This window comes from Chinchilla lanigera, unplaced genomic scaffold (genome assembly GCF_000276665.1).
Source record: "Chinchilla lanigera isolate Chin_1 unplaced genomic scaffold, ChiLan1.0 scaffold00035, whole genome shotgun sequence".
In the NCBI taxonomy this organism is placed as follows: domain Eukaryota; kingdom Metazoa; phylum Chordata; class Mammalia; order Rodentia; family Chinchillidae; genus Chinchilla; species Chinchilla lanigera.
Window position 1 is genome coordinate 6,647,031 of NW_004955436.1, and position 27,607 is coordinate 6,674,637.

Below are 27,607 nucleotides of genomic sequence, written 5' to 3' on the forward strand. Positions count from 1 at the left end.
AAGTGTCCACAAGTGTTTGGCTGTTTTCTGTGTCCCCAGAGACCCTAGGCCCATGAATTAACCAGACGCCAACGGTCCCTCCGTGAGGAACCTTAGGTTTTAGGTTAGAAGGCATTTTTCTCACATCACAACGTAGCTTTGTGGCACTGTGATGAAGTCAAGAACCCAGTCACTCCCAGTCTTCGGGTCCACTGGAATGGTTTGTCCATGGAGTTTCCCCCATTGGAGCTGCTCCAGGCTCCTGTACTGACACACCCAAAATGGAAGCGTCTTCCTATATGAAATTCTGGTCTCCCCTATGTTTGGACCATCCAGGTAGTTTTCAGTCAGGTTACAAGCTCACTTCCGGTCTCACCTGGGTTCATATCTTCCCAGGGGAGGGTTTTTTCCCATCTTTTTAGAGCCAGGTTTCAAGACAGGCAACCTGCCTTGGAGATCCAGTGGGGAAGCAGTGCATCCATTTCTGGTTCACTGACTCTTGGGACATAGCCCTGTGGGAACACAGATTTACGCGGAGGTCTCCATTGAGCTCTTCTCTTTGGTGGCCTTCAGATACTCAGAGGCCCAGAGTACCCCAGGCAAACCAGTGACCCTGGAATCTACCTCTGTGATGCAAGTCACAGCCCAGGAAAGCTTGTTTCGGTTACATCTCTAGCTTCCTGCTTCTCGCTTAGTTGTTTGGCTTCTGAGTGTTCTTTGCTTTGCCTGTGGCTCATCTCACACTTGGGAAGTTTTCTTTTTTTCTTTTGTTTCCTAAACTTTTTATTTGCCTCCCAGTGGGAGAATCAAAATATCTAGTCCTCCAGGCTGCAGGAGGAGAGGTTTCATTGGTTCATAGTCTCCGTCCATAATCACCAGCTCTAAGGCAGAGATGTCACAGAAGGGCGTGGGGCAGCAAAGCCGCTAGGTCACCGTGGCTGGGAAGCAGAGCAGAGCTGGAAGGGGAAGGAAGAGGGACGAGACACAGACCTGCGGCCAGGCCTCCACGACCCACCTGTGTTACCCAGAAGTGCAGCCCACCCACCACCAGGGCAGAGCCCAAAGCCACCAGGGTGACACTCCACCCCAGCACCACAAAGTACTTTATGTTTTATCAATTTTGCCTAAAGGTTTGCTGGAGACAGAGCTGCTGCAAGGAAGGGATGAGGATGCAGTAGCCAGCGCTGACTTCTCCAGCACGCTCTCCGAGGAGGAGAAGGAGGAGTTAAAGGCAGAATTAGATCAGGTATGTTTAGCGCTCTTCCTGCTGCTGTTTCTATCTTTGGACCCTGAGTGTTACTATTGATACAGGTCTCATATTGCAATTACGTTCTCTTTCAATTAATAAAATGGAATGAATGAATACATTGCAAGATAATTCTTTTTTTTAAGAGTAGTTTCACAATACTAATTCTTAATTACCTGTTGGTTACAGTGGTAAAATGAATATTCATGCTGCTTAATCAACAATAATAATCAAGTGGAAATATGCTCTTTTTAGTATCAGAATACGATGGGACTGCTAAGTCACTTACACCGAATGGAATTTGTTTAAAACCGTGGCATAGGTGCAAGCTGCTTTTCAAGAGTCAGCCTCAACAGAAAATAGACCAACTCCACACTTTCTCACAGCCCCAAACCCATGTCAGCTGGGGTGTCCAGAGCCGAGTTCTGCAGACACCTGTAAGCTGACACCCTAAGCTTAAACTTCACCCATTTTCTGGCAGAGTTTCATTTCATTTTACGCATGGACAGCCTCTGTAACGGACCAGCGCTACGAACGCCTTGTGTGTTTGGGTGCTGGGGTTCCTGAGATCCCCATGCTTGCTTTTCTCAATGTATGTTTGCTTTTATGTGTTCTGCATTTTCTAAATGATCAGTGATGAGCAGGGACTACTTTTATAATTAAGAAAAACAGTATTGGTTTTAAATGAATGCCCCATACGTATAAAGCAAGCAAACAAACTAGGAGAGTTTCGGACGCTTGTCTTTTCTGGCCAGGAACAAGCATCCAGCAAGTTTCATTTCTAAGATGCTTGGAGCCTGACTTCGGAAGGCCACACCAGGCTGTTTGATACTGGGTTCAGGTGCCCAGGATCCGTGCTTTTGTCCTTCAGAGGGCGCCGGCCTGCAAAGCTTTCTATCTCTTCTCTCCGGGCTCTTCGGAGATGAAGAAAGGCCTCATGCAGCCGAAAGGAGCAGCGTAACTCCCGGAGGCGCTGGGTCGCATCTGTCTGACCCGGGGCCGGTGAGGAGCAAAGCAAGCTCTCTTCCAAGCTGAAGTTCTTCCTCTTCTCATTTCCATTTCTTTTCCCTCCCTCCCAGACCTCATCTGCTTTATGCTTGCTCTTTCCCTAAACCTGCTTTCCCTATTATTTTACAAGCTCACACACATGTGCACGCATGAGCTCAGCAAGTCCAGCCCCTTAGTTATGATAGGGACATGCAGAGCCATCTCGGCAGTCTCCCCTCGGCCCTGAGAAGACCTGGGATATCCTTGAGACACGCAGTTCTCCATACACACTCTGCTCGGACCCCTGGTCAAAGGGAAGATGCCGCAGGGTCTATCAGCCACTCCAGTGTGAAGATACCCCAGAGGCTAGCCCCTTGGGAGCCTGTTCTGACTCGGGCACTTGAGGTATGGCCCCCACCCAAAGCCGGACCTGTGCCTGAGGCCTTGTCTCTAACTGCTTTGCTGAACAGGGCCTTCTGTATGCCTCACATCCAGCGCTGCCTTTGGTCCACATCTGTCCTTCGTTCCCTCATCTCCTCCTGTCTGAGGGGGTCCCTGTCCCTCCCGCTGTCCTCCCTGCCACCCTGCACTGTTTTGTAGTTAAACGCCCTGAGGTTTTGGGTGATCTCATAACTCCACTCACACACACAGACAGTGTACTTGTGTGTGTACCAAGAGCTGGCTCTATGAAGACCTCTGTTGGTGTAAAATAAGCCAAGAGCATCAAAAAAGGCAGGTGGATTCTGCACTTTTATTGTTTGCTTTTTTGAGACAGTCTCATGCTGGCCCTGAACTCGCTAGGTAGCCCAGGTGGCCCTCAGACTCACAGTGTTCCTCCTGCCTCAGCCTCCCCTAGTGGTGAGATCACAAGCATGTGCCAATATACCTGGCTGGATTCAGCATTTTAAAACAGCAATATCTTTCAGCACAATTTGAGCTTTAATTTGTTACTGTGGCCATGCTGTAGATGTCTTCTTCAAAGTCCCTTGGCTGGGAGACCAAGGTTACCTCTGATCACTGTGGCGGCTGTCTATAGAAGGTCTCCAGTTAGCTTGAATTATTTTACAGCTTGCACAAATATTTCTATTTGCAAATAGCAAATGTAGAATATATTTTACAGACCTTATGAATCTGTCAAGATGTACTATTTCATTTCGGAGAGTTGTTCTAGCTTACTACCGGCTGCTTTTCTGAAATCTTTAAACAACTATTCTCATTTATTCTCCACTCCCTCTCCCCCTCCCATTCCTTCTCCCTCTCCCTCTCTCTCTGTAGTAAGGGCCAAAGACAAGGTCACTCTACCACTTTACCACTGAGCTACATCCCTGCCATTTTTATTTTTATTTTTATTTTTATTTTTATTTTGAGACAGGGTCTTGCCAAGTTACCCATATAGGATTTGAACTCGTGATCCTTCTGCCTCAGTTTCCTTCACTGTGGGGATTACAGGTGTGCACCCCACTCCGGGAGCCCTCTCTCTGTCTCTCTTTCTCTCTCTCTTTTAAACGAACCTGAGTGATAGTCCTTTATTACTGCCACCTCGCTCTGACTGCCCGCTCCCAAAGCTGCAGTCTATGCCTGGCGTCCCATTCCACGGCATACCTTGGCTTTGGAAGGGATGAAGTGTCGTATTTGTACCGTCAGTCTGTGGTTATGTAACGGTCAACTCTGCCAATGTCTCCTAAATAAAATGACTCAAGAAAAATAGGTATTAATAGGAGTCTGAAAAATACCAGACAGAATCATCAAGTAGGCAGAGAGTGTTTTCACACCCCAACACCCACTTTGGGCACTTCCCTCTCTTTTGGGGTGTCGGTCCCCAAGAGGACACAGTGCCCACCTGCTACTGTCTGCCATGGCGCAGAAGCCTTCGGCTGGGCTTGACGCTCCGTTCTTTCCCCAGACCTTTGTTCTCTCTGGGCTGAGACTAGGAAGTTTCATCATCACCCCCCTCCCTAGAGCCCTTGAGTGAAATTTAGTGCTTGGGAACACACAGCCAAAGGCAGGAGTGGGTCAGAGGGGAAGCCTTGAAGCTAATCGTCACCTCCGTGATAAGTAGTGGATCCAAGCATTTTTCCTTGTGTTTTGCTATAAATTTTATGCAATCTAGCAGATACGTTAAAAAATAAATTTTCAATCTTAAAACAAATTTTATAATGAAATGAATGATTACCTAATTCAGCTTAATTAATTTGCTTTTTTGCATTCTCATCAAAATAAATTTATATCACTTAAAATTAACCATTTTTAAGGACACAAACTCACAGTGCTGGCTAACCCCTACTTCAGTCTGGGCCAAAACACTGTCACCCTGAAAGAAAACCACATCCAATAAAGAGTTCCTTTCCGATCCCCCTCCCCAGTTTTCCAACAACTGCCAGTCTGTGCTCTACCTCTGTGGGTTCACTTTTTGTGAATAGTCCATGTAAATGGAATCATGCAATATGTTGCTCTGTGTCTGGCTTCTCTCAGCCTCATGTTTTCCAAGTTCATCCACGCTGTTGCTCTAGTTGAGACTCCATTTCTGTTTATGGCTGAATAGTGTTGTGTTTCACGTGTATGCTGCAGTGTGTTGATCTCCCCCTCCTTTGGTGGTCTTTGGGGCTCTTTCTTCTCGTCTATCGTGAATACAGCTGCTGTGAGCATATATACAGAGGTAGCATGAATGCCATTTCTCACTCCTTTGGGGTATATACTGTAGGACCAGAACTGCTGGGTGAAGTGGTGATTCTTGTTTAACTTTTTGAGAAACCCCCAGACTGTGCTCCACAGTGACTTAACCATTTCCCATTCCCTAGCAAAGCACAAAGATTTCACTTCCTCCACATCTTCACCAACACTTGATACCTTTGTTATTTATTCTTAAATAATCATACTTAAATGCTTAATCTGAGCACAAATATTTATCACACAAGATCTTCTAGGAATTTAAGAAACCAAAGAGCCATGCTGTTAGTTTTTACTGAATAAATAATTAACTTCAAATTAAAAGAGAAAAATATTTCGATCAATATAATTTACCTGCAGTACATGTCATTCCAAATTTGATGTGGCTGAGAGAAGTATTTACAATATAGAGTTTCCATGCTACCTGCATACAGATATCTGGCGGTACTTTTTCAATAACATAAGTTGTCTGAATCCACCAAATTTAAGTCATCAGAATCTCAGGGAGCTGAGAAAGGTCACATACCTGGGATTCTAAGTTTGCAATACGCTCTATGGTTGTCTCTTTTGTGAATTGAGGTTGAGAACCACTGGTGTGATCACACGCAAGACATCTCATCGTCAAAATCGGAATGGGGTTTCACACCGTCGCCGAGAGCATCCGAGCTTAACAACTCGGTGTTGTGCAGACTCTGTGTAGACGGGGCATGAGCATCTTGAATCATCACATTTCGTATAATTTAAAGTTGTATTTCTACTTTCTGAGGTTTTTAAAAAGTTTTTTGGAAAATATTGAAGTGTCTGATGGATATGCTGAAAGCTTTGAGAATGTGAGCCTTATACTTGACTGAAATGAATAGGATTTCATTCTAGAACCTCAGAACCGAACCAACTAAGACATTGAGTTCACGCCTCCATCACTGAAGGGCTCTGGCGCACAAATGCCAGCTGACACGTATCTGCATTTTCAGATTAGGAGGTGTGGGAATCTGTATTTCTTTTTTTAGGATCTTGTTTGGAAACTGATCACTTTAATGTTCCTATCACTTTTGGAATCAAGATTTCATTAAAAGAGATTTTAATGAAAACTCAGTCCTCTACTCACACTTCCCCTTCCCCAGGTGCATAATAAGTAACCCCATGCTCCCAAAAACCAAATACACTTTGGGGGTTCTGTGGATAAGAGGTTGAAATATATATTTGTTTTGCAGTTATCAGTGTATGCATACAAGTGAAGTATTCTAGCTCATCAAGAAAGGCAGGGGCACTGTAGCTTCCCAAGCCTCCTTTCCTTGGATCTGACGTTTCTCTCACCTGTCCCCTCCCACCTGCAGCTGGAGGACGAAATCACAACCCTGCGACAAGTGCTGTCGGTGAAGGAGAGGCGCCTGGTGGAGATCAGACAGCAACTGGGAATGAGCCTGATGAGCGAGTTGAAACAGAACCTCAGCAAGAGCTGGCACGATGTGCAGACCACAGCCGCGTGAGTAGCCTGGGCGGGTCAGGCAGCGGGGTCGGCTGCTCCTTGCCCCTTTCTACAGGTTTGAGCTTCTTTTCTTACAAGACCAATTTGGTGCTTAAGGCTAGAAAAAAAGTGCTTTCTCTAAAACAAAACAAAAAGATATGAATAACTACAGCTTATGCTGCAGAATAAAGGAGATTCCCATCTGGGTATGATGGCCACACCTGTAATTCCAGCACTCTGGGAGACTGAGGCAGGAGGATCACAAAATTCAAGCCCAGCCTGGGCAATTTAGCAACTTAGAGAAACTCTGTTTCAAAATAGAAGGTGAAAAAGGGCTCCAGATGTAGCTCAGAGAAACACCCCTGTGTTCAGTTTATAGTACTCCAAAATAAATAAATACAAGAACTTCATAAAGTAAAAGTTTGTAGACTAAAGTTTTAGTTCCGTTCAACCAGCTGTCATGGAATGTTTTTCTCTCCATTAAATGTTTTTTTCCTCTATTACATGTTTCAAGACATTTATGAAACACCTATTTTCCTTCACTTTTTGTCATAAACATTCTAAGTGGGTATCTTGTCTTAGGCCAGGTATGAGTAACCTTGGTATCTTTGTTACTTTTCCTGTTGCTGAGACAAAATATCCTATACCCAGAGTTAAAGGGGGAGAGGTTTATTCAGCTCACCATTTGCAGAGGCTTCAGTTGAGTTGGCTGGCTCCAAGGCAGGGCAATGGCAGAGGGGCATGGCAGAGGAGAAACAATCCGTAGCAGGGCAGGCGGGAAGCAGCAAGCAGCAGGGAGCCTGCTCATTTCTGTCCCTTTGTATCCAGGCTACAAGCATATTGATTGGTGCCACCCATACCCAGGGTGGGGCTCCACTTATCCACACTCTTAATCCCAGTGTCACACCCTTATGCACATTTACACACCCTAATCCAGCTACACACCCTTAATGCACATTTACACACCCTAATCCAGCTACTTTCAAAACTCCCCAGGACCTCGTGAGGCTTTGGGAGGACATCTAGATATAAGCCATAACACTTGTTTTCTTTGCACTCATGCTTTTATTGGACTCCTTTTTAAATTATGGAAGATAAAATGCTGACCTGTGCTGGCACTTTTCTAATGATTAAAAATATTTTGCTTATTGGCTGGCCTTGTATCAAAGTGAAGAAAGTTCTTGTGTGGACAAAGTGACTTTTCTTCTTGTGTGCTGAGTTATGAGCTGAAGGGAAAACAGAGGCTTCCTATCTCTGGCCTTAACTTGAGCCTCAGATGCTGCCCTCGAGAAATGTTTGCCTCTGGGTTGTGCATTTTCTTCCCTGGAATAACTCAGTAGGAGGGAAAGCAGTTGCATTCCTAATACCCAGATGGGGTCCAATTTTCTTCTGGCCCAAGAGAGCCCTGGTAGGAGATAGAGGTACCCATAATAAACAGTGAGTAGTTCAGTTTGGCTGGGGATTGTTTTTGCCTGCTGATCCCTAAGAACTAAGGTCTAAGACATTCTGGTCCTGTGTGAAGATGCCCTGCTGGGGATTAGAACCTCCTAGGACTCTGAGGTCTTCCTAGTGTGGTTTCCATGGTTTCCTTATGAAAGGAGACTCTTTCTCTGCCCTATAGCATACCCAGCAGACCCCTAGGCTGCTATTCCTGTGCACCTCAAGGATTCATCCAGACAAGTTCTGATCATGAAGACAGGGAGCCTATAAATGTGTACCCAGAGTTCCCCAGCCTGATGGTGACAGTGGGAAGCACTCACAGAGTGCTTGCCTAACATGCCTCAGGCCTTGGGTTCAATCCCCCCAACAGGAAAAAAAAAGGAAACAAACAAACAAAACCACACCTCAGTGTGCACCAACTTAAAATACATATCACAGCACTGTGAGCAATACCCTTGTCTTGGTTTAGGGGATATTTTGCAAGGGAGAACAATATAATACAGGACACACAATTTATAAGATGATTTATAATAGTCATCCAAAGAATCATATACAAGAGAGTACAGGAAATCCGCCCACATGCTGAGACTAAGGAATCCAGCTGAGGACCTGGATCCCATGGAAATGTCCTGCATGAGTCCAGCTGAAGACCTAGAGCCCATAACAATGCCTCCCACGAGTCCAACTGGAGGCCTAGAGCCCATAACAATGTCTCATGCAGGCCTGTTTCACAGACCTGCACTGGGAAGGCCCAAAGGTCAGTGATGGAATTTAGAAAGTCTGTGCCACCAGGATGAAGGATTTATGCTAGCAGGCTAAGGAATCTTCCCTGGAGCCAGGAAGCAATGCACAAAGTAAGAACCACAGCTCCCCTGAAAGGTACCATAGCCATCCTGATCAACAGTGAGGTCCTGAGCTCCTCCATGGTGAACACAGCTGAGTTCCTATCAGGAAAGCCAATACAGTAAGCTTCTCCAGGAGACTGGTAGAGCACCATCTTCCCCTCCAGAGTCAGAAAGCTACGCTCAAAGTGTGCACCAGAGCTCCCCCAAAGTGAACTGAAGCTATTCTCAGTGCCACCAAGAGCTGAGTTCCTCAGAGGAAGAAAACAGCCAAGTTCATCAGGAAAGCCAGTGTGACAAGCTCCTCCAAAAGAAACAAAGGCTCCTTACAGCACCTACCAGCTCCCAACAGCCTTTTCTCAGCTCCCAACAGCCTAACTTCTTCATTTCTGCATCTTTTGCTGCTGGCAACAATCCTCAGGTGGGCCTCCCACACCCAGCATCACACTTACTCAGTTCAGCTGGCAGTTATAAGTTGATCACCCGTGGTCCATTCACTACAACTTTGAAAGGACAGCTCGAATTAGGCAGTAATTAAATGAGCTCATGCCTCAGTTGTTTGGGCCTCTGTCTTTGTATTTGGTGGCCAATGCCATTTAATGGGGATCTTATTCATCTTGGGACATTGTTGTGGTTTGTGTCTGCATGTTCCCCCAAATCCTCATGCAGTCATGGGGTAGGCTCTAGAGTTTATGATTGTTTCATGATCCAGTGTTGGAATGATGGATGTGAGTACTACACCTGCCCTGGGGCGCATACTTTGCATACAACGTAAGGGAAGAAAAGGGGCTGCTTGCACTCACTCCTCCCTTTTAGTTCTTCTTGCTTTGCTGTCTTCCGCCTCCATGAACTATAGCCCTCTGCCATGTGCCACTCTGCCTTGGAGCCAGCCAAGTATGGACTGAAACCTCCACAAACTGTGAGCTAAATAAACCTTTCCTTCCTTAATTTTGGGCATCAGGTATTTCATCCCAGCAACGAGAGAAAAGTAATGAAGACAGACATGGACTTTAAATAGACAAGTTCAAGGAAAACTTCTATCCTATTCATATTGGGGAGGATGTGTAGTTTCAATGTCCCCATGTTTGAAAAACATATTGGTTTTGCAAACAGGCAGCCTTCTTAGCATAAAGATATAGGTTGGATGAAGTGAGGTTTTTTTCCCTGAGGTTATTTGTTCCTTGAGCTTCATCCAGTCAAGGAGACAGAGTTTGTTTTGTTTTTATAACAAGCTAAGTGATAACAGTGAAAAGGGATGTGAGGAAAATACAGGGCATGGTGGGAATGGAAAGCAGAAGACAGAGCTATGCCTGAGGGGACAGCAGAGCTCGCTGGGGTCCTCGGGGCCACGTGAAGGCCCCCAGCAAGAGACAGAGCTGGGCAGGAAGCATCTGGTTCTCTGGAGCTGCCGAGCCAGGTGTCCACAGAGGCCCTGTGCATCTGATGACGGTTGTTCTACAAACAAGCACTGGACACCATCCGAGGGGTCGGACCCTGCCCTTTACCGGACACTGCTAATGCCTGGTGGCTCATTGTGTGGGCCGACAGGAGTCAACAAGAGGGGCTGATCCTGTCTCAGTCACTGCTGGAAGGGCAGAGAGCAAACTGCAAGTGACGAACAAACACCTGAGGAAGGACAGGAAGTGTTCACTTGGGAGCTTCGGCAGCTTGGCAAAGCTGTGGGCTGTCCCAGGCTGAGGCTGCAGTGCTGAGGAAGACCCTGCTGCGTCGCACTGCCCTAGAGGAGAGGCCATGCTGAGGGCTTCTGTGCAGGCTGGGCTGTCCAGAGCAGGGAGGGGAGGCTGCGGGTCTGACCCCAGGGCCCTGGGTGCATCGTCTTCGAAGTGACGCCTCTGGTCCCTGGGTGTGGTGTGGACTGTGAGTCGGGGAACCAGGCATGGGTGGTGGCTCTGGAGGTCTGTCCAGCAGGACTTCCCCGTGACGTGGAGGGGGACAGTGACAGTGAGGGACGTCGAGGGCTCCAAGGCTGTGGGGTGAGAACGGGCCCCGTTTCTTGCAGCAGAAGCTAACACTGCAGGCAGAGGCTGTAGCCTGGTGCTGTGGGTTCAGGGCTAGGCCCCGCCTGAGAAGCGGGGCATCTGGGACCATGAAGGGAGGGTCCCCTGACACGGGCTGGGTGTAGCCACAACTTGGAGGTGGAGGGAGAAAGAGGGAGAGAGGTGCTGCAGGGGCACCGAGGACCTTGCTTCACAACTGCCCACCAGACAGACAGACACGTTTGTCCAGTGAGAGGAAGACTCAGGCACAGGTCAAGGCAGGCAGATGTGGACATCTGGAGTCCTCCTCATGTGGGCGTCCCCGCAGGCTACAGGACGAGCCGGCGCTCCTCAGAGGCTGGTCGAATGCCTGGTGGATGCCTGGTGGATGGTTATGTGCTTGTCTCTTGGTGCCGGGGGTTGAACGGGGCCTTGCACACTGGCCAATTGCTCACAATCAGGATGACTGTAGACTCCCTACCTTTCGGAACAAAGTGAACTTTCTTTTGTGGGGAAGGATCAGTCCCCTCCTTAAGGAGGAGGCGTAAATCTATCAACGGTAGAATTCCAGAAGGGCATTGTCTTTCATGACTGCTGAGGGGACCGTGTCCTCATCACTGTCTTGGGAGGGATGATAGCAAAATTAATTTCCCCTGAAGTAGTGAAGTCCCGGTCCTGTTTGCATACTCGAGACGGTCCGAGACAGGAGAGTCTCCACAGATGATGAGAAACTGGGCAAGAGGGAGCAATGAGCCCTGGTGGGGTTAGTCAGGTAGAAGCGGATTTCGAAGCACTGAGAAGAATTCAGCTGTCGCTGGATGTGTGCAGTTCAGTGGCAACACTTTGCATATTGACGAGGCAATCATGACCTATTTAGTGTGATTTATAATGAAAAGAAAATCGATGTTGTGTTAATGACAGATCCTTGCATGCTTTCTCTGCAGTAGGATTTAAATTGGAACAGAACCCGGTGAGTAGGAATAATTACACAGCCCACTCAGACTGTCTCCTTCACGGAAAGACCCCAGCAATACAGAAGCCTGTCGAGCGGGTGGCAGCCGCGGGGCTTCTTGTTGCCCTGGGGTGTGTCAACTTTTTAACATCTCTGGACTTGAGATAATCCAAGAATACATACACGTGCCCCACTTCTGTTTTCTGCCTCTTTGTTGTGTTGTCTTCAGGCTTCAAGCAGGCAAGGGAGGTGGGTAGCATGAAGGAGCGGGGAGAGAAACAACCTTGCAGTAGACATGGAGGCTCACGCCTATAACCCAGAATTCCAGGAGGCTAAGGCAGGAGGACTGCAAGTTCGAGAGCAGCCTGGGCAACTTAGTGATTTAGCAAGACCCTGCCTCAAAATGAAAAATAAAAATCACAATAAGAGGGCTAGGAATGTAGCTCAGTGTGAAGGCACTGGAGTCAATCCTCAGTCCCGTGTGGGGTCGGGAGGAGGACAAGGAGGAGGGACCAGGCAAACCACCTTGTGAGGGACCATTCAAACAGACCTCTTTCAGTGATTTATGCCTCGTTTTGCTCTGTGAACCTGTGAAATTCTCCCACTTATTAATAAACGCTGGTGACTTATGGCATGGCCCAGAGTTGGTCTCCAGGGGGCAGAAGGTTTTAGAAAGAAATCTGGACTATTCCACTGTTTTGAGAAGCTGAAGAACTTTACCCCACATCAGGAGAAGGGAAAGGCCCACAGCCGGCGTGGAGAGGTGCAGTGCTGGATGCTGGACATCGGCTTGTGATCTACGCACTCTTTAACGTGAGGTTTCCAGACTTGCAGGCTGTGGCAGTGGAGAATGCTCATTGCCTCTGGGTATGAGGAGCCGTGGTTCATCCGCTGAGCTGGAAGTCCCAGTGGAGGCTGAGGACCTAGTGCCAAAGGCAGCACACACAGTGCCTCGCCACACCGACCTGGGATTCGTCCCTTCCGGCTTCCTTTGCCTTATACCAGGCAGGAAGCACATTCTTTCTCTCTAGGTCCAAGCGGTAAATTTATGTTTTGATAAAATGTTTGGGAGCCCTTGGAGGGAATAGCCCTAAGTGGATTTTGCACCCTTGGTGAAATGCTCTCTCTGGCACCTCCTCGTAGAATGTGAAAAGAATTAAGACGCGTCACGTGCACGGACCAGCTCCCTACAATGAATGCGATCGTTGTGTATCACAAACACGTGCTAGTAAAAATGTGCTCTCTAATTCCTGTTACCTTTGGTGGGTACAGTTCTGATTAACAAGTGTCTCTTTGTGCTATTAATATATTTAATACTCTTCTTTTTTGAGACAGGGTCTTGATGTAGTCCAGGCTGGCCTTGGACTCACTCTGTAGCCCAGGCTGGCCTGAAAATCGCGGAGATCCTCCTGCCTCAGCCTCCCAGTTGCTGAGGTTACAGGTGTGGGCCATGATGCCCAGCTCACTTCTCTAAATGTCTCTCCTCTCTGGGCAGGTCACTTGTGGGTGCCGAAAGGTCCGCCCACTCGGCCTTGTTTTTTCAGACTGAATGGCCTGGCGTTCTGTCTGATGGATCCCAGTCTGCCCACCATCCCCTAGCAGTAAATAAAACAAGGGTCCCGTGGGTCCTTTTCTTCCTACGTCTGTTTGGGAGAAGGAACTTTCAAAGTATGGGGAGAGCAGGAAGATGAATGTTTTGTGGGGGCGGTGATAAAAATATGAAACAAAACGAAATGAAACTGAGCTGCTTATCACGGCTCCCCTTTTCCTTCCAGCTACAAGAAGACGCAGGAGACCCTGAGCCACGCGGGGCAGAAGGCCACGGCGGCGCTCAGCAACGTGGGCACGGCCCTCAGCAGGAAGCTCGGGGACATGCGGTGCGTGGCCGCGGCATCTCTTCGGGTTTGCGCGCAGGGCTAAGAGTGGTGCTGCCTGGGGCCCGAGCTCAGTCTGTGAATGGGAAGGTTTCTGTTTGAAGGGCAGTGTCGGGGCCTGGTCCCAGAAGTAACCCTTCCACTGGGAAAATGAGGAGCGGTCAGTGCACCGGTAACATGCATGCTTTCCTTCGAGGGATTTCCGGAAACTGCAGCACCTCCTGAATCTTACCAATCTCCAGTTTCAGTGACACATCAGAGTTCAGGGCAACATGCTGCAGTCAGCTATTCCAGACTGCACTTTTTACACTGCACAACCCCCTGGTGTTATTTTCTCTGTGCTAAGGACATGCATATTCATTCTTTCACTCAAAAAGGACACTGGATTACACTTTCCTCTACTTTAGCAAAAGTGAAGATTAGCTTTCTTTCTTCACTTTAGCAAAATATTAATATATTTCACTTCTTCACTTTTATTGACTCTATTATCACCCAGTGCTTAGTGATAGCAAGACATTTTATTATTTATTTATGTATTTATTTTTTGCGACAGGGTCTCATGATATAGCATAGGCTGGCCTAGACCTTGCAGCAGTCCTCCTGCCTCAGCCTCCCAAGGGCTGGTATTACAAGCGTGGGTCACCATGCCCAGTGATAATAGCAAAACATTTAAGCAAGTCCAATCTACATTATTATTTTCCACATTTCACTCCTACATAAAAGTAGGGTGACCTTGAATGTAGATTTTGAACCTGAGAACCAAAGGTACTCACTCTACTTTTAAAAAATAGATAACCCTGACCAGTTTTAACTTTTCTCTTACGTGCAGGGAAGTTATCCTACACAGAGTTATTACCACTATACTTTTGCTTGTTTAAATACATAGCAAAAATAAAACTCAGTGAATATGGATGACCTTACTTTGATTTTAGCTGCTGCACCTCAGGAGAGCTTTCTTTAGAAATCAAATGCACTTGTCTCTCTAGAATTCAAATTCACTTTAAAAACAAGAAGACTTTTCAAGTAAGTTTTTAATTTCTTCCTTTTGAAAATTCTGTGTGTGGCCAGGTGTGGAGCCACACAGCTGTAATCCCAGCACCTCAGGGGGCTGAGGCAGGAGGGTTACAAGTTCGAGGATAGCCTGGTTAGTGTAGTGAGATCCCGCCTCAACACGAAAATAAAATGAGTTGGGGACTTTGCATTGTGGTACAGCGCTAACCTAGCATGCATGAGGTCTTGGGTTCAACCCTGAAAACCTCAGAAAAGAATCCGTCTGCATTTATGTGTTGGGTTCTTAAGCTATTGTTACTTGAAGGCAAATATTTATATTTTGCATTTGAATTATCTCTTGACTTCATGAATGGCTGGATTTTGCCCATCTTAACAACCAGGAATTGATAAGGACAGTTTAGTAAGGGCAGAAGAGCAGGGCACGGGCCCATGTGTGTGTGTGAGTGTGTGTGTGAGTGTGTGTGGTTTTATCTCCATTCCTCTGACACTCTGCTATCAAAAGCCTCTCAAGCCCTCCAGAGCCACCTCGGAGGAGCTGATTTTATTGCAAATTCAGTCACTTCAGTGGTATTAAAACACTGATCTAAACAAACACTCCCCTAGAACGGGAAGGGCCCGATGGCAGTCCTTGTTGCACTGGAGAGAACATATTGTGCTGTGACCCTAAAAGCTGCTCTCCACACACTTAGAGGGAAGCTCACTTGGGCGTGGGCACCTCGGCACAGTGCTGCCAGCCAGCCAGGCGGTGCTCGTTCGTACTCAGGGGCATCCTGTGCCGCTGGAGCTGTTCACAGTACGTTTCCAGGCTGTCCCTCTGTGACAGTTGGGAGGGCCTGGGCACCGTCTGGGCATCTGCCTTCATCACTGTGCCCTGAGTGCCATTGTGGGTTAGGAGGAGGACAGTAGGACTCAGCTCCACCATAGCTGGCTCTTTTCATGCTAAAATGGCATAAGCGTAACAGTGCCAGGCTTGTCCACACAGCGCTGCGCACAAGGACTCACCCACCCTCTCCTGGGTTGTGTCTTAGCAGTCCTCTGGAGATCATCGGTTCTGCAAGCACCACACTGTGTTGCACAGGGGCCCCGCACTCTGTGGGTCCAGGCACTGCAGGGCGTCCTGGAGCCTGCCCCTGGAAGGCAGACCGCTCGCTGGACGCCCAGGAGAGAATGGTGGATGGAGGTGGCTGATCTTGTCTTTGAGCCCTTGGAAAGGGACAGCAAGTGGGGTGTGGTTGCCTCTTTGCATCCCCTGTGCTAACTTTGCCTTGCTTTTCCCTCTGTGCTGCTGGGCTGCAGGTCTCACTCCATCGGGTAAGCACGCTGCACCTCGGGAACCAGGGGCTGGGAGGAGCCAGGCTGTCCCAGAGTGTGGGTTGTGGCAGATACCGCCCGCAAGATGTGGGCCCTGGGCTTGGGCAGCACACACCCGTCTCATCTCTAAATGTGTCTCACCAACTTTGCTAGCTGAGCAATCACTTTGTCTGCATCAGTTCTTCCTATACTTGATAGATCCTCAGAATTGAAAGAGGAAAATTTAAATCCTTGAAATTGAGAGTAGTGTATTTTTACAAGTCTTTCACAAAGTGAAGCTGAGAAAGAGAAAATTATGTCTCCCAATTGTTGAGTTTCTCTGACTTTTTGTAACTATTTCCTTTTTTTCAGCCACAACTCTTATTATTTGTTGTTTTGTGTTTAAAGAAACTGGGTCCTCGAAGTTGCAGTGATTTAGGCACCAGCAAAACTGTGCATTCATCTCTTATTTCTTTTTGTTCAAATACACTTACGCCATCACACTTCTGGCATACTTTATTTGCATGAAATTCTGTACCCTATGTAATGTTTCACCTTCAACTTCCTTTACCTTCTAAAGTCCAAGGTACAGAAAGGTTATTGGAAAACACGTGTTTAAAAGTCTGCAACAGTTATTTCTTGCTCCTGAGTTAAGCACTTTTTAGCTGGAATTTTATATAAACTATTTTTTTTCTGAAGTATTGCTTATATTTAAAGAGGTATACAGATCAGTATGATGGATTTCTTTTAGGGATGGCTTTTAGATGCAGTTTCTGAGGAAATACTTTGCCTATAGTTTCTACATGGAGTGTCTAGAGTTAAGACCACAAGTGTGCCCTGAATTTCTTTGTCCTCTTTCTGCATTCTAGTAAAGTGTGCCCGTACAAATGGCCTCAGTGGGCATCCTATGGAAGGGTGACATACTTGATCCAAGAGTCATTATGCCCTAGGGAGAAGAGACAGCAGAGACAACATTGATGAGTGGGGCGGGGGGACCAAGCACTGGCCCAGGACAAGGGACCCCTCTTGGTTCTACCCTCTGCCCAGCCTGATTTGGACTGGGATCCAGTCACAAACAACCCAATCTATGGGAGACAAGTCAGCAGCCATAGGATCAAGAGGATGAGTCTCTTAAATTCTCAGAAACGTCTGTATGTGTACCGGATGTTCTAGACACTTGAACCAAGACGAGTGGGAAAACCCTCCTTCCATGGTAGACGGTGCAAATGGTGTGAGGAAGTAGAGACCTCGGTTGGACCCGGAGGATCTCCTGTGCTGACCAGGGGAGGGCACCAGGCATTCGGACTTCGTGTAGGGACCCCAAGTAAAATGCAACACAGTCACAGCCCATCGACCTACTCTTCCCTCCAGCCTTGGAAGCTGACCGTGGCTGTGCATGTCCGAGGAAAACGAACACCGTCTTGGCTGGGTGGGCAGGGACACTTCTGATACTTGAAACTGCTGTTTTAGACCTGTGAAGAGGAAGTTTTTTATGACTGTGCTTTTTTTCCCTTTTTCTGCTTTGTGCCTGCAGCTACTCCATTCGCCATTCCATCAGTATGCCTGCTATGAGGTAATGTGTGTAAAATATCTTACAGACTGTTTACACAGAACCTGTGTGAAGTGTTACTTGGTCGATGCTGCCATGGGAGCTTCCCTCCCCGCTGCTTTGTGGGACAAAATGGCCGAAGGCCCATGTTCTTCCTCTTCCGTCTGTCTGGTCATCTTCTGGGGAAAGGCTTGAGTTCTGTAGAAGGATGGTGTGCTGGGCTTGGGCTTTTCACCGGACACACTGACTTAAAATAGTCTTTCCCGTGTGACCTAACCTACCTCAGTCTCCACCCTTAGCTGGATAGTGCAGGAAATAAGGGTCACCTCACATGGATGGGCACTGTGAGGCCAAAACAGAGGAAGCTGTTTGAAACAGCAGAGGGCCAGAAGCATTCCCTGAACACCTGCAAGGGTGGAGACATGTTTATTATTTCAGCGGAACTAAATACAAGCCCAGGAGAGGCTTAAAGAATGGTTGAGACTAAGAGGGCTGTTGTCCTAGACAGGATAGGGTGCTGTTAGGTTTTTAAGGTAAATAGGTGCCTGATGAACGATATAGTGAAAATACTGGCCAGATGAAAACTTGTGAGAAGGACATTCCCAGGGTCAAGACTGCATGGCCCAGTGATATAATCAGATCAATTCAGACTAACAGGAATGGGGGGTCCGGATAAGGGGATGCTGGACAGGGAGTCAAAAGGCAGGCTGTGGCCCAGCTCCACCATGGATTACCGGGACAGTCTGCTGCAGGCCACATCTATGGTATCGGTTTCAGCATATTTAAAGTCAGAGGCCAGGGCGAGATTTGCTGCCCTTCACAAGGTGCTCCAGGGCCTAGGCTGCCCCTGCTTCTGTCCCACGCTGAGGCTGCACCTCAGGCTTGGGGACCTCCCTCCATTTAGCCAGAAACGTGCCTCTTGTGCCTGCTTCCTGGGAGTATCTGTGCTTTGAATACCTCAAAGCGGGGCTCAGTTACTATTTTAAATCGTTTATGACTGCTGAAACCAAATTCTTTCTAGGGCCATTTGGCCACTCAAGGTTTGTGGTCACACATGGTTTGATTAAATTGGAGAAAACCGGTTCCCCTGTTCCCCAGTAGGCATTTGAGCGTGATTTAGTTGGAGAAGTGCCTATTCCATTACATCCAGGGAAGTCTGTTCTGCACCGCAGTTGTTCGGTTTACCGGGTGACTGGGAAACTCAACCACAGTACTGTACTTGGCTTTCCGTACTCAGTGGTAAATAAGGAATGCAGATTCCAGTTCATCTCCTCCTGGCAGGTGATCACCAAGGAGCACAGCGAAACCTGAGACACTGAGCTGCTTTACTTAGCAAATGTTGAGTCTGGGGATCCAAGAAAAGCATGGAAAACATTAACGTGATTTTGCTCTGTGAACCAGGAGTGCCTACAACTCAGATAAAACAGGAGTCATAAAATGACTTCCATGTCAAATGCAATCCCATGAACTTCTTGAAGTTAACTTTGAAAGGAGAACTGATCGCACCCAGTCTAACATATACCCTTGAATCTCTAGGCTCAACTGTCTGCCCACGGAGCTCACTGGTGGGTGACATAAAACCCGCAGTGGCAGGGAAAGCCTCATGCCTATGCTTCTGAGCCACTCAGATGTAATGCGCTGGTGTCTCACCGTGAAGCAGAAGAATACGAAGCGTCACTCATAGGAAGGTGACCAGTGTCTGAATCCCACACGGGGTTTGTTGCCATGTCGGTGCCCTCTGACATCACCAGTGCTAATTTGTGCAGTCTGAATCTAAGTGCATTTCAGCTTCAGATTCTCAAGGGACAATTCCCAATAAAGCCCATTTCACCCAAAAACATATTCTCTATATTAGTTGTGTCTTGATAATCCTAAAGGCCTGGTTCATCCTCCACTTTACAGTGAAACCCATATTTTATAGACATTCTCCCTTCTAAAGTCCCTCTGGGCCCTTCTTCTTTTTACTTTTTTTGTTTTGTTTTTTCTTGCACTCAATGGCCTATGAGATGTAGTAACTTTCAGTTGAATTCTTTGACCTAAAAATAATGGTATTTGTTGCCAAAAGGTGACATTAATACAGGATTTAAGATACATCTTTTAACAATTCAGGTCCTGTTTCTTTAGTTGGACTTGATATCACTTTTAATGGCAATGACATCATTGAATTATGATATCACATGGTCAAATTCAGTATAAGAAGCCAGAAAGCACCAGATTACTTAAGCATCTACACTTAAAGCCACAAGATGGTATATGTATCATTTAGCACAATGAATGAGTCACAAATAAAATGCCAGGAAACTTCAAAGGCTCTAACAAGAGAACGAATAGGTATATCCTTTGGGGAAGAAAAATAACATATGCTCTGAGCACAATTTAATCATTAGACATTCGACAGGTAATGGGTGTATTTCAACATGAAATAATGAAAGCATTAACTTTTAGAAACACTGCTTCATGAAACTTGTCAAAATGATTACTTTTTAAGGAATGGGAAAGAAAAGATGTAGGAACTTTTTCCCATCCTTGAGCTATTTCTATCTTGTCTCATACTTGAAAAAAAAAAAACTTTAAAATTCCAAGTAAAAGAAAGTTGAACATGACATTCTTCAGATAGATTTTTTTCTTTTGCTTACAAAGTAATTTTTTAAAAAAAACTATGAATCATAAAGATGTGCCAGAAACAATTTATTAGTCAATGACAAATTAAGCTATCACTCTATTGACTCACTGGGAATGATTTATGATGTACTAATGGAATTTTTGGAGTTGTATCATTGTCACATGCTGTACGATTTATTCCACAGTTGACTATCTGACTCTTACTTACAAGTATTCCATGTCTTGGACAGACCTAGCTTAGTAGAAGAAGAATGTATTTTAAAGCATGGTTGGTGTCGGCTGGAGGCTGAGTCAGCTCTGCTGGAGAGATAATATTCACAAATAAGAGTAGAAAACCAAACAGCATGGTTGCTAAGATGCTAGGTCTTTGAGCTGACCTATCTCTTTTTGTTATTTTAGGAATTCTCCTACTTTCAAATCATTTGAGGAGAGGGTTGAGACGACTGTCACAAGCATTAAGGTACAGATGAAGAGAGCTGCGTGTGACTGTGTTCATCTCACCAGGGCCCCTTAGTCATTTCCACTAACTCTACGGACAAGGCAGGGCCACCCACCTTCCCTGCAGCACAAAGAGACATAAAAGCATGAAGTGCACAAAGTCACACCGTTTTCTTCCCATGTAGAGCTACAGATAAAATCAGAATCCAACAGTGCTTAGAGCGATGTGCACCAAACCACTCGGGTGAATTGTGCACTAAAGTGAATCAGATTTGCATTCACTGTTTCACCCTTCCTGCTTAGCCCACGAAGCAGACACGTGAGAGAAAACCGGGGTTAGAATGAGGGAAATGAATGTGAATTTAGGATGTGAGTGAACTTTCTGTAACATCCCAGAGCTCTTCTGCCGCGGACACAGACCAGTAAACACCGAGCGGGCGCCTGCCACATGGCTGTCTGCGTCCCCTTGGCTCCCTAGCCTGTTTACCAGAGTCACACTGCACCCGCCCAAGATGGTCGCCATGGACAGAAAATGAAGCCAAGTCCCCAAAGTGCTCTATTCTATAGCAATGCATTAGATTCCTGGGTATAAAGTGAAAATATTCCCCTTCCATGAGAGGTACTAAGACTCACTAGGTTTATTGTTTAAGCCTTAACAGTCTACCGATTTTAAAAAAGTGAGCACAAATAAAACCAGTCTACTTCTAAAAAGGTATAGACTTTTGAAACAGGGAAAATCATGGAAACTATTCGGATGATTTTTTGAGATGTCACGTAAACGGTGATTTCATTACATCTTGCTATCGTCATCAGTGTTTTGTATGCAGTCCATTTCTGTATTCTGCTATCACGGGGAAAGACACAAACACAGAATCTGCAACCAGATGGAAACCAGTTGCGCATGGACGCTGGTTGTCGAGCTGCTCCCCATGCTTATGAGCTGGGTGACGGCAGGTGCGGGGCCAAGTTCTTCCCTGCTGCAGAGCCCCGATGCGGTTACAGATTCCAACCTGGAGGGTGTTGTTTCCTCCTATCTATGCTGCATGAAGCCTGTGATCAGGTGTTGAAGGCCCAAGACTGAAACCACTCCTCAGTGTTCCCGGGCCCATCCTTGGTTCCGCTCACCAGCGGCTGCTAGTGGCACAGCCTCAGCTGCCCTGCTTGGCAGGATCATTGCTTACTTATGGAAGGCACAGGGGCAGGCAGCAGGAGACAACGGAGAGTACACCGGACAGTCACCCAGGCAATGGAGAGTAGCTGATAATCAAGCTCCCATGAGGAGGGAAATGTGCAAGGCAGTGGAGATGGTTTTTGCTGGAACATCTAGTATCAAAAGGCTCAAAACTTAGCCGTTGCTTTCTCAGTGCTTCGTGTTCAGCCTTAGATACCCAGGCAGGATGCAGCTGGTGCTTGGTAGAGAAGTTCTGACATAGAAGGAGATGTACTTCTTAGGTTTTCCTTAGAAGGAGGTACAAAGAAGCAAAAGGAGAATAAGCGCAACCTACTGTGATTTGCTTTAAGGGCACTCTGGTAACCTCTGCTTCTCAGTGTTGGCACCCCATGCAGTTGGAAGGAAGAGATATAGCCCACGCCTCCCCCACCACTCATGTGAGCAGCTCGGCCACCGGATGTTGTCCTGTGGAGATCTCCTGAAAGTATACTCTATGCTTGTGTGATTTCTCCTGGGCTTAACAAGACTCACATCCCACACACCTTCTAGCTCACAACCAAGCCTAATTTCCCTTTTTCTGCACATGCCGGCAGTGGAGAATAGCTGATAATCATGTTTTATGTCAAGCCTCCCACTTCCTCAATAGTTACGAATTTCTCATTCCTTTTTCTCTTCTAAGTAAGAGATACAGTTAACCCTTCTTTCTATAGCTTATTTTCTGCAGTTTACTTTTGTGTGTTAAACCTTCATCAACATTTCTGCACTACTGCTTCCTCCTGAATCTCCGGGCTCCGGCTCATGAAACAGCACAGATGAGTTAGTGCCTGTAGATTTCTATGTCGCATTCCCATTCCCATGTCTCGCTATAAGCTTGGTTTTGGAGACCTCTGATGGGGACTGAGGTCATGCTTATGTTCTCAAAGAAACATATTCTATTGTGAAGTGAGCCTGCTCCACGAGCTCCTAATGCAATCTGACGTGTCCTGTGTAAACCAGTTATTTAATCTTCCTCAGCGCCCAACTCTGTAAGTCACCTGATTTCCCATGGAAACATTTCCAATTCATCATAATCATATAAAATTTAGTCCTGCCTACATTCTTGCAATGTATTATTTAAGGACACTTCGGTCAGTGAGCACACTTTGTATTTCATCCGAAACAAGCAAGCAGAGGCCAAATCGGCACCTGTAAAGCCACGTTTGTGTTCCCAGCCACATCCGGGTGAGCAGTGCGAAACTCCACCCCGAAGCCTTTCCACAGCTCCCTCAGGCAGCCTTCGCTTTCTCCGCACCTACCTTTTGATAAAAATATCACAGGGCCTGAATCAAAACCTTAAAAAGAAGACAAGTATAAGGTACCTTATACTTTTTGTTCATTTGTTTGCTCTCAACCAGCTATTTTGCAAGAGATTAGAAAGCGTACCTCAGCGGTTCAGTGGAATTTTCTGCAAAGAAAAATTATAATTTTACAAACAAAGTGACTCTTGAGCTATTGTGAAGGGGAGGGGCCAGGGAAAGGTTATTTTTCCCATGTCTGCTTAAGCAAAGTATTGTAGCCCTTGCCTTAGTACTGCAGTGTATAGTCAGTAAATCCATGAGCTCAGGAACCCCCTAATTTCCATCCTCTTCGTCAAGCTTATTTCTTTGAAAGCACTTCACTCTTTTACTTCAGTATTTTGGTATGAGGAGATCAAGTAGAAGAGAGAAATCAAGCCCAGAAGCAAGCATCAGTAATTGCTCTGCACTGGATTCAATCCTGTTCTGAGGCGTCCGTTGAAAAACAGAGGCGCAAGAGAATGTGAATTTACAAAGGGAAGGACGCGAGCTGTTAGTGGAGCAGATTGCAAAACTGACCGTGTGTGTCTCTCAGGAAAGGCACACCCCGCACTGGGAGGAGGCACAGCACGGGGAGCACCTCCTCCCGGGGCCTCTTCCCAGTGCTGAGACTCCACACACACCCGCAGCTCTGGCCGGGTCGGCGGGGACCCTCCTTTTGTAGGATCTGTCAGCTAGGGATGGCTTTCCATGTTCTAATGGCCGAGCAAGTCAGGATCAGAAGCTTTCATGTTGTGGCGTTAAATGACACAAGCTTCCTGCTCCCGCGCATGCTCAGTCTTGGGTTAACAGCACCGTGCTCCTCCGCTTAGGCGCTTCCTGCGGCTGCCTTCTACAGCTGATTTGAGTATCTGCGGCCGACGATGGGGTTTTCAGCCCTAAAATACTTACTCTCTGGTCCTTTACACAAAGATTTTTCTGACCCAAGCAGTGTCGAAAAGCTTGAGAGGCACAGAAAGATTTTAGTGCCAATTAGAGAAAAGTGTCCGTCTTGGAAAGGATGAACTCCTTTTCAGCCCTGGTCAAGTGTTTCAAAAGGCAGCACAGACACCCCGAGTTCTGCATCCCCGAGGGGTGGGGGCGGGGCGGGGTCACTGGCGTGACAGTGCCGCCCAGACCCCACGGTGCTGTGGACAATCGCAGAACTCTCTCTTCTCTGTCGCCTCCTCCTCCTTCTCCACACTGCAAATGAATGAGGGCGATGTGAAGAGTGAGACGACTCAGAAAAACATTTTTGACCTTTAAACGCTGTTTCGAAAGGCTTTTAATAAGAAGTTTTTCACAATACTTAAGCATATTGTCAGCTATAAATTGATCGTTTGGTGTTCTATGTAGTCAATTACAAGCACACAAAAGAACCTCAGAAAGCATCATACCTAGCACTCTGCGAGCTGTTCCAATTTGAAAAGTGGCTGCCACACAAGATAGCAAATTAGCCCTCCTTGGGACTTGATCCACTCTCAAAGCAGAAAGTAGAAACCACTTGCATTGAGCCCCTTGGTCCTCATCAAGAGACATGTGCCAAGAATTCAGATTGTCCTGCTCAATCCCGAGCAGGACAGCTAAGTTTCAGTCATGTAAGGATATGTACATATTTGTGACACTGAGAGGACCAGTCTAAAGTTCAATTCTATCTGGATCAAATCAGTTCTCTAGATGAGTGGGGATACATACTGCAGTCCCGCAATCTGATTATCCTCTTGAAAGGATCAGAATCCTAGGTGTGCAAAAGACAGAACGTTGCTAAATTGTGCAAAATAAATTTAGAATCCCATCGCTGAGTGCAAGCATGAATGACGCTCTAGCACTGTGCTACAGGAAACTACCTACATCCTTGTTTCTGAAGACAAGTGGTATTTCTGAATTCTGAGTTATCGGGCTCTTGGAATTCTTATAAAAACATTACAAAAATTACAATAAGCAACTAACTGTGTCTTTGCCTCTGTCTGTTCCAGACGAAAGTAGGCGGGACGAACCATGGCGGAGGCAATTTTGAGGAGGTCCTCAGCTCCACAGCCCAGGCCAGCGCGCAGAGCACCTTGGGAGGCCCCCAGCAGGCGGAGGACGAGGGGCTGCAGTGCTAGGTCCTGGCAGCCCGAGGCCATCCAGATGCCGGCCACCGCCCAGCCATCTGTATCCTCGCATCTCCAATACGAAGACCAAAATCCCACGGGCCAAGACCTAGGGTTTGATGTTCTTATTCAAACAGCCTCTCCAGAAAACCTAATACAATGATTTCCACTTTATTTGTGTTGACGATGGACCACATGACCATCACCTGCAGTATATAGATTGTCATCTTTTCCAGTGTCCCAAACAGAGCAGTCCAGTTGGTCATAACCCGTCTGTGTCATCCAACATACCTTTCCCCAAAATGTAGCGATAATATCTGCTTTGGGTTTTGCTCGGCCGCCTTTCCGACGTGCATGTCCTGCGAGCTGAGTGCTGTCCTTGCAGGTGGAGCTGTACACGGCATCTCCAGCAAGAGGACAGCAAACTGCAAATTCCCGCAAGTTGCTTGGGATCTCCTTCACCTCAATGATGTACGTTTACTTAAGCAATTAAAATAATTGATTTTAATGATGACTGAATTCTTTATTTCTGTAAGCTTTCAGGGCCATACATGACCTTAAAAGTTGATTGGTATGTGGCTGGGGATTTAGCTCAGCGACAAAAGCGCCTGCCTGGCAAGCACAAGGTCGTGAGTTCGGTTCCCGGTACCAGAGAAAAACCAAAAAAAAAAAAAAAAAAAAAAAAGTTGATCGGTATGACTCTACAGATGCTATCTTAAATCAGCTTCTAACTTGGTGAACAAAACAGAAGATATGAAAGTAATGACAAATTCAGCTACCCCAGGATGCTAAACTAATTTCCGATTTTAATATAAATCTCCAGTTTACATATGGTAGTAGCTGTTTAGATTAGGGATATCTGAAGACGGAATTTAGAATGGTTTCCAACTTGCAAATTGTCCTTGTGTATGAAAATAATCAATTTTTTTAATATTGGTATTTCTACACTGTGTGTGTGTGTGCGCGCACACACGCAAGAGAGAATCCAAGGCCTCGTGCTTGCTATACAAGCACTCTACCACTGAGTTATATCCCCTGCCACCTTTTAAATTTTACTTTTAGGCAGGGTTTCACTAAGTTGCCCAGGCTAGCTTCAAACTTGTGATGCTCCTTCCTCAGCCTCCCCAAGAAGCTGGGACTACAGGCATACACCATGCCTGACTCCTGCAGTCACTTTTACCTTCCACATTATATGCTTCTCTTTTCTTCTAAATGAGAACATACATTATTGGGTAGCGGGGAAATAACCTTAAGACATATTTGTAAAATGCACACTGAACAAACATATTTACAAAAAAAAAAAAATCACTTTAAAAAGCCCATGTAATATATGTGTGTGTGTGTGTGTGTGTATACTCCCCCACACACACACTGCTTGGGTCAGAAAAATCTTAGTGTAAAGGACCAGAGAGTAAATATTTTAGGGTTGGGAACCCCATCGTCTTGGCTTCACACACTAAATCAGCTATACAAAGCAGCCGCAGGAAGCACGGAAGCGAAGGAGCACGGCACCGTTTCCCCAAGACTGAGCATGCGCGCGGAACCAGGAATCTCGCGTCATTTAAAGTCGTAACAGGAAAGGTTCTGATCCTGATTTTGCTCAACCTTTAGAAAATGTAAAGCTTGAGAGGCACAGGAAGATTTTCATGCCAACCGGTAAAAGTGTCTGCTTTGGAAAGAATGAACTGCTTTTAAACTGATTATTTCAAAGGGCAGCCCAGATTCGAGGACATCTGCCCAGCTCTGGGGATGGGCTCCGGGTCAGTGGTACCACCACGGCAGGAGAATACACTACCGTGAAAGAGCTTGCACTGTGAGACAGAAAGCCCCGTGGCCAGGGCCCGGCCTGTCTTACAGCAACTTCTTCCAGGAATTTGCTCTGCATGACCAGCAGTGACCCCTGACAAGGACATTGTGCCCTGATCAGTACCTCCCCTCACCCAGCACGAGCTCCACCGTGAAAGGCCGCAGCTCAACACGCCCGAGAGAACCAGGCTTCCAGCGCCGGAGGAACCTTGACAGACACCCACACACCATTCCAAAGCCCACAGAAATTCCCCCTTACCTAAGAATACCAGGTTATGTGTATAAAAATGTGGGCATGGAGAATGCTTCTCCTCACAGCACTTCATCCATCATTTACCCCAGATTATATGCCAGCAGACAAGGCTGAGATGAATGGACATTTTTTTCACACAAGGGCCTTGAAAATGCTGTGACAGCTGTGATATGCCAGTCACAAGTGAAAAACGGTCATGATGAATTCTCTTTGCGTTCAACCCAAGACTAATTTACTCTGCCACGACATGACGGGGTTTGCCACTCAGAAGACCAAAGCCAGGGATCTAGCATGCATGCAGTAATAAAATTCAAACCTATGTAGACATGGCTGGTGGATTCAATAGCTACTTTATTGATCTGTTTTGTTTCCATTAAAAGGGTATTTTACTCCTAGCACCTAGTACTTTAACATTTTAAAAAAATGTTCCCTCAAGGTGTGTGCTAATTAGGATCTAGTTGTTAGGCAGATGATAAACTGAGACAATACGAAAGGACCCCTGTAAAGCCCGACCCAAGTCAGGCTTCTAGCTCTCAATTGTGCTTATGAAACAGGCAACAAAATGTTCCAAATAAAACTCCACGGCCATCAAAAACCTTGTGGTTATAAATA

General features: G+C 46.5%; 1 protein-coding gene across 1 annotated transcript; it reads left to right on the forward strand.

Annotated features, from left to right (window-relative positions):
* Positions 1–1,109: 1,109 nt before the first annotated feature.
* On the forward strand, positions 1,110–25,444 carry Tpd52l1 (tumor protein D52-like 1; the record flags this gene model as incomplete). Its single annotated transcript, XM_013516685.1, is given in 7 exon segments — positions 1,110–1,225; positions 6,214–6,362; positions 13,351–13,452; positions 15,757–15,771; positions 17,285–17,323; positions 20,321–20,381; positions 24,820–25,444. Coding segments are annotated over 7 exon segments (611 nt in total), but the record flags the coding sequence as incomplete, so codon positions are not given.
* Positions 25,445–27,607: the final 2,163 nt, after the last annotated feature.